The 7,175-nt window shown below is 33.1% G+C and overlaps 1 protein-coding gene across 2 annotated transcripts; it reads right to left on the bottom strand.

Annotated features, from left to right (window-relative positions):
* Positions 1–366: 366 nt before the first annotated feature.
* LOC108489890 (uncharacterized) lies at positions 367–5,535 on the bottom strand. Of its 2 annotated transcripts, XM_017794611.2 has the most exons (4): positions 5,380–5,528; positions 4,288–4,317; positions 3,270–4,112; positions 367–3,087 (listed from the first exon to the last, which is right to left on the bottom strand). In XM_017794611.2, the coding sequence occupies exons 3-4, from the start codon at positions 4,110–4,112 to the stop codon at positions 910–912; spliced, it is 3,021 nt and encodes a 1,006-aa protein (XP_017650100.1). In that variant the 5' UTR covers positions 4,288–4,317; positions 5,380–5,528; the 3' UTR covers positions 367–909. The 2 variants fall into 2 exon arrangements, with proteins under 2 accessions (XP_017650100.1, XP_017650099.1); XM_017794610.2 differs by lacking the exon at positions 4,288–4,317 and having other exon boundaries at positions 5,380–5,535.
* Between the last annotated feature and the right edge of the window lie 1,640 nt (positions 5,536–7,175).

The following is a 7,175-nucleotide window of genomic DNA, read 5'->3' as shown; positions in this document are numbered from 1 at the left end:
AAACGATCTTCTCCGCTATTTTGTACCACAAACTGCTTCAAGTGTAAACTCAAACAAATTCAAGTCAAACACATAATCAAATATTATTTACCTTACTTTCAGTAGAAAAGTAAATCTCTCTTCAATAAAAACCGACAAAATTGTTAGTACGAGAAGGAAAAAAATCTTTTTTAATTTATCTAAATCTTAAACCAATAGGATGTCAGGGTCACTTTATAAGAATAATTTACATAATCAACTGAATTAAATTAGAATTAAAAAAAATTGTGGATTATGATCATTGATTCAAGTAAAACATGCACATTCACATTGGTCAGTGCTAATTCAAGCATAAAGCTGTTGGAAAGCCAAACACTAGAAAGAAACTTTGATCAACCACAAACACATCATATTGACCGGTGTTAATTCTAGTTGCAGGAAGTTAATAAACTAAAATAAACCATGATTTTGATTAAAGATGCACCCTTGAAACAGGTTTGATAATTCATGAGGGGAGGAGAAAAATACCATGAAATGCTACATTCACAAGCTGTTAAAGGAGTCTTCAATGATGTAAATGGGTAGTGCAGGAGATGAACAGAAGTTTCAGAAAATCTTCCCCAACTTGTACTGGTGCATGCTTTGTTTAGTGTTACCTCCTCCTTGACTCTTTATCGGTTTACCAATGCAACCGAATGTCTAGAAATGGCTTCTAATGATAATAATAAAACAAAAGCTGATGTTTCAGTGTTCTGAGGGAGAGACATGGAAGAATAAAGGAAATTGGATCACTGGTCAACCCCTCCTATATCAACGATGTTTGAGGCATCCATCAGAGATGGACTGGAAGAATATCCATAAATGAATACATCAGTTTGTCGTTGATAAGAGCTTCATGTGATGTTGTCCAACCATGAAGATTGCAAAATACTAGCGAGCCACTTGAGGAGGTTGGGTCATAACATCTTTAGAACAGATAAATGCACCATCTCGGTCTTTTCCTTCCTTTGCATCTGCAGTTTTAACAGTAAGATTCACATGCTTTGATGTTGGTTTGACTCTACTACGTGCCTTTCGGGAAGGACTTGAAAATTGGATTGCTTGTGCTTGCACATCTCTCACTTTTGGCATCTTCTTCACGTTGAAGAACCCACTCTCAAGAGATTCCAACACTCTAGTGGTCAATGGTCTGCTTCTTTTGCTTTGCCTCCGGGGATTCACAACTTGCTGCTCTTCTGCACAAACATTAGGAGTAGTTTTCAACAAATCAGCATAATTATTCACAATGATGATCTGGCCACCATCAGCTTCCAAGGTTCCTGGCTCACCATTCCGAGCGTCAGGTGGAAATGGAGGTTGGTTTGAACCAATTGATGACAAGTATGGAAGCTTCTCATTACTCCCCTGAGAAGTCGCTGTGAATTCTGGATTACCTTTAGCTGAAGAGCTAAGAAACGGTACTTTCTCCTGAAAATGACTCATGTGGAGAACATTATTGCTGCCTTCATCTTGAGAATCTAAGGCATGACATACCCCTGTTTGTTCACTAATTCCAGCAGAAAACTTCTCAGTAGGATTTCTTTCCTCTGTCTTAGTACAAGCATTTAGTCTCTGTCTCTTTATGGGAGAAACTAAATTAACTGGATTGCTACAGATATTCTCAGCAAGATCAGTTCCCTCCATCTTAACACAAGCGGCTAATCTTTGCCGTTTCATTGGAGAAGCTAAATTAATTGATATAGCAGCTAAATTCTCGGTAAGGCAGCTTGCCTCTTTATTAGTACAAGAAGTTAATTTCCTTCGTTTTTCCGAGGGAACCAAACTAATAGAAGGAACTGATTTAGCTCTTCGACTGAAATGGTGCTTTATTATCCTCTTAGACCTGGCATCTTCTGATGTATCGGTCTTCTTGTCTTGATGAATCAACAAACTCTGGTCTGCATGACACGAGTTCTTCAGATTTTGATTTGAAATGTCATTTCCATATTTACCTTCTCCTTTCATTACATTAGCAGCAGCAACTGGCTTACTATTAGGTTTTTTATCAGCAGCAATTGGACCATGATTTGATAGTTTGTCAGCATTTTTTCGCTCAACCTCATCCGAAGAACCATCACTTGATTTTTCTTCATTTCCTCCCGAAAAATTATTAATTTTAGAAGAAATTTCACACTGAACCGGTAAATATCTGAGTTCTCTCACCCCAGATGATTTCCCTCCATGGAGCAAACTGGTATCCACAATGGTAAATTTAATGTGGTGTGCAGTAGAGCTAGTGATTATGCCCTCACAATGGTGAGCATTAGTACCACACTTGTCACCTTTTGAGAGCATATGATTAGCATTTACCTGCCGTGAGTCTCGAGTATCCTTGTGAATCGGTTTTGAAGTAAACATCAAATCAATTGGTGAATATCTCAATTCTCTCATCTTGGATGCTTTCCCTCCATGGACCAAACTGGAATCAACAACTGTGAACTTCATATGCTTTGAACTGTACATAGAGACTCGAGGCTTGAGATAATGAGGCTTATGATAGGCAGGATCATCTTGATCCGATAACTCCCCTGGAATGCACACATTTTCTTCATTGCATCTGCTCATACAATTTCCTTCAGAATCAAGCTCGATAAGTGTTGGTTCAGATGCAACTTTGCTCAAAACATCACTAACAGAATCAAAGTAGTGATTCCCTTTAACAAGTTTTCTTCTCGAGAACTTCTTCACTCCAGGCATAAGGAAAACTAGATAATGTTTGGAACCAACAGAGCATTGATTCTTGGGTTGCTCAGAGTGCCACCCTCGTGCAAGCAAACGTGGCCAAACAGCTTCCCAAAAGATGTCATTGCATCGAGCTTTGCTCAGTCGAAAGCCTCCAGTTAAATATCTGATGATGTCCCCAGATGTAAGAGATGAGCAAGCCTTCCCAGATGGTATTTCAGCAGAAACTTGAGTTGTCCTTGGAGGTTCCATGGCCAGGCCTGTAAGATCTGTCTTCCCTTTACCGATACCTACAGCTTCTACAAGTGCAGATATGCCAACACTAGTCTTCAAGTGGCAAATATAATTTTCAAGCGAAGTTTTACCTTCCAAAAATGACTTAGATACCTGCCAATAGACGATGAGTTAGTGAAGCTTATATTCCTAGTAAAACATATCAAAAAGCTAACATAGAAAAAACAATGTCCCACATAAATAAACAGCAAAACACGTTAAGTGCCACATATAAATATAAGATTGTTTTGTAATTCACTTGTGAGCTTCTCCTCCAAGCGATAAATCAGGTTTACCTCAAGCAAATTACTTTGTGATTCATCTGGGACATGGGTAAGCAAACGAGATAGTAATTCCTGTTGTCTCCAACCAGTAAAGATTTTCCGTCCATATACATTTTTTCGACGACTTCTCTTTTGGCCATCTGACCATCTGCGATATCCGTCAGACCTATAAAATGCCCCATAGTAAAATGACAATATATCCCCCATGCCCTTGTTCTCGATGAACCGTTTTATTTGAGCAAAATCCTTCCCAAATATATATAAACCAAGAAGAAAACCATCCATGTCTGCATTGCTCCAGGAATCACCTGCTGCACCAGGAACTAGACAAGAGCTTTTACTTTCTAACAGTCGAAGCTTGTTAGTTTTACTTGTCATTCCACATTCAAGGTTGTCCAAATTTGGTTCTTTTTCATTGTCCAACCTAGCACCGGACTCTTCAGCACTTGGTTCAAAATTTTCCTTCCTCTTGGAATTCTGGCCCTCTCGGCACTTCCGAGATTTAACAGGCTCATCCACCTTAGTTCCATGATAAGGCTTACTTAAACCACCTTTGTCTTCATCCTCGAAACCGATATCTTCATGTGTCCACATGACAGGGAGAGGTAAGCCTAATAAAAAGGAATGGGCAAGATAGGGAATGCCTTCTGAGTCAACAGGGTCCATCAAAAGCCAAAGATGCTCCGTTCCTGTTATCATGGGAGGAATTTCCACCTGGTATTTGTTTCCAACTCTTCGACTTAATTGTGGATCCCCAAAAATATCAATTATATCAGGAGAATCAGGGGGAAGCAACAGCTTGTGAGATGTTTCTTCAGGGAGGTTGCAGCTAGGGTCCAACTTAACAGTTTCCATCTGCGAAAAGAATACTAGTTAGAAAATAAGGGTGAAACATACTTGATAGAAAACAGCTAAAAATATGACATGGGAAAATATTCCACGAACATATTATGTGCTCAAGTACACTCATTACAGATTACAAGCCAGTGAGAAATTTAAACTGTGAGACACAGAAAATGGCAACACAGACCAGTATTCAGGTTGCAAAATGAACGAATGCCTGTCAAAGAAAGTTAAATTAGTGAATTTAATCAAAGCATTAAAGGATAGTCATCCAATAGACATTATTTGAGAAACAGTTCAAACAAAGGGATTCATAGATGATGAATCATTTTGCACTCTGCCAACAACAAAGAAAAACGAAATCATTAGGGATTCAAGCAGCTTAAAGATTTTATCTTGGGGGAAATGCTCAACATAGTACAGCAAAGATCATGCTCAAAGAGAAACAGCCAATCCAAATACCATTTATTATACACTATAGAAAGAGAAATCCCATTCTTTTCCTCCATTCCTATATTGCAACATGAACATGCATTAATCAATCACCAAAACAAATGCAGATATAGGGAAACACAAACAAAAACCTGAAGAATCTCACATTAGAGAAACACATAAAAACTGTTGATAACATCAAAGAACAACAGCTAATAACAGGATCAACAACCCCAGATCTTCTTTTTATACAAAAAAAATCACCATTCAAAGCTGATTCAGAAACAGGAAAGCAACTAAAACAACAAGTCATACCAAAGAAAACATTTACATAGTGAAAAAGAAAATCTGAACTAACATAAAAGATCACAGTAAAAAAAAAAAAAAACGATAACATCCAAGGTAAATACAAGAACCCAACAATCATAAGTAAAATTCTGATATGATCCTATATCTAAAAACATTAACTTGTTGACAAAAAAGGTGGTTAAAGGAACAAATAACAAGAACAAAGGAAAAAAGAAACGAAATTTAAGAACCAAAAAGAGAGAGTAAACGAGAAAAAAGAAGGGAGATTTAAAATGATAAACTTAACCTTCCCCAGGGAAGAAGAAAAGTTCTGAAACGTTAAAATTAAATGTGAAAGAAGGAAGCTAAGGAAATGGGTAGTTATGTTTTGCATTGATTCGTAGCTATTTCCAATCAAAACGTTTATATCCATCGAAAAATAACACCAACATAAACAGGAAAACTAAACAAAAAGAAGCAGCACTTGGTCTTTGAGTTTTGACACTAAAATCTCAAGAACTGTATATATAAAAAGAGATTGAAGAGTGGAAGATGATACCTGGGTCGAAGAGATATTAGGCTTTGTTTTGTTTCACATGGAGTGGAGAAAAAAGAAGAAATCCAGAGAGTATTTGTTTGTATAGTGTGTGTTGGTATATATAAAGGAGAGAGGGTGAACGAGGTAAAGAAGTGTTCTTTGTCCTTACAAAGCTTTTATTAGCAGTGAAAATATACATACATATATATAATAAATAAATCGTATTTAAAAAAATAAAGGTATAATAACTTTTTAACCTTCCAACTTTATAAAAATTTATTTTAGCCTTATATTTAATTTTTATCTCTTTGAACCCTTAAACATATATTTCTTATCAAATTACCTCTAAATGAACTAACTTTTCTAACGTAGCATACATGTGAAATGTCACGTAGATGAGATGTTAGCATTTAATTAATTTTAAAAATTTTAAAAATTATAATTTTATATTTTTAATAATTTTAATTTTAATGATTTTTAATTTTTAAAAGTAATTTTTATTTTTAAAATTTTAAAAATTAATTAAATGTTAAAATGTTATCACATGGTAATTCAAGTGTATGCCACATCAGCAAAATTGACAAAAATTAAAATTTTCATCTATCTTGAGTGGTTTGACAAAAAACACAAATTTAAGGGTTAAAAGATAAAAAAATTAAATAAAAAGTTAAAATAATTTTTCTATAAAATTAGAATGTCAAATAAATTATTATACTAAAAATAAATTAATAAAATATAAATTTTAAGCTATTTTCTAGAAAAGTGGGTTGAATTTGTTTTTCTAATAATTCGATATTATAATGTTTTATAAATGTATTCTATTTAAATTTGGATTTAACTCAATTAATTTATATAAAACAAATAAGCGTTATTCAAATTTTAAGAACTTAAAATTTTCCAAACACAAAAAGAAATATAGTTAAATAGTTATGAAGAAGAAATAATGGTTTATTTCATCTTTCAACTAAAAAAGATTTTTCATTTAATATTTTCTTTTTAACCTTTAAATTAATTAATTTTTAAAATTAAAAATAATAAAATATTATTTTAATATTTTATAATATTTTAAAATTTAATTAATTGTTAACGTGGCACACACGTAGATTGTCACGTTAGCAACCATTAATTTTTTCTTCTATTTTTGAGATAATTTGACAAACAATATAAGTTCAATAATTTAAAAAGGCGAAGAAACGAATAGAATATTAAAATAATTTTTATAAAAAATTGAAAGGTGAAATAAATTATTATGTAATATAATTAGGTTAAAAGAATAAAAATAACAAAGGTTATTAAGAAGTAGGTGTATATATTCTCAAACTTTTAAGGGATGTTCTAATTGATTAGGATAGATCCCATAGAAATTTGAGCTTTTAACATAACTTAAGTAGTTAAATTATTGTAATTAATGGAGCTAACTAAATTATAAAAATTGTTTTTATTCAATATATTGTATAAACTAAAAAATGTATCTAAAACTCAACCCAATCGGTAAAATCACAAAACTTTTTACGAATATATTTCAAAATTGTTACATATCTCATTTATTTAATTTGTATACACATGTCGTATATACATGCACATGTTTATTATATTTATTAAAATATTTTATTTTAAAATTTATAACGTGAAAAATAATATGTTTCAAAAGTAAATCATCATTGTTGAAATCATAAAATATTATTAAAGCCTCCATGTGTAGAAGTTTCCTAAAAAGCACATATACAGTGTAATATAACTAATATATAATAGTTTTTTTTTACCCATATGATTTATGAGTTGGTAGTATGTACTAATTGAATTATTTTAATTATTTT

The sequence above is a fragment of the Gossypium arboreum genome, chromosome 13, assembly GCF_025698485.1.
Source record: "Gossypium arboreum isolate Shixiya-1 chromosome 13, ASM2569848v2, whole genome shotgun sequence".
Lineage (NCBI taxonomy): Eukaryota > Viridiplantae > Streptophyta > Magnoliopsida > Malvales > Malvaceae > Gossypium > Gossypium arboreum.
Note: the sequence above shows the minus strand (reverse complement) of the source record. Positions and strands in the feature narration are given on the sequence as shown.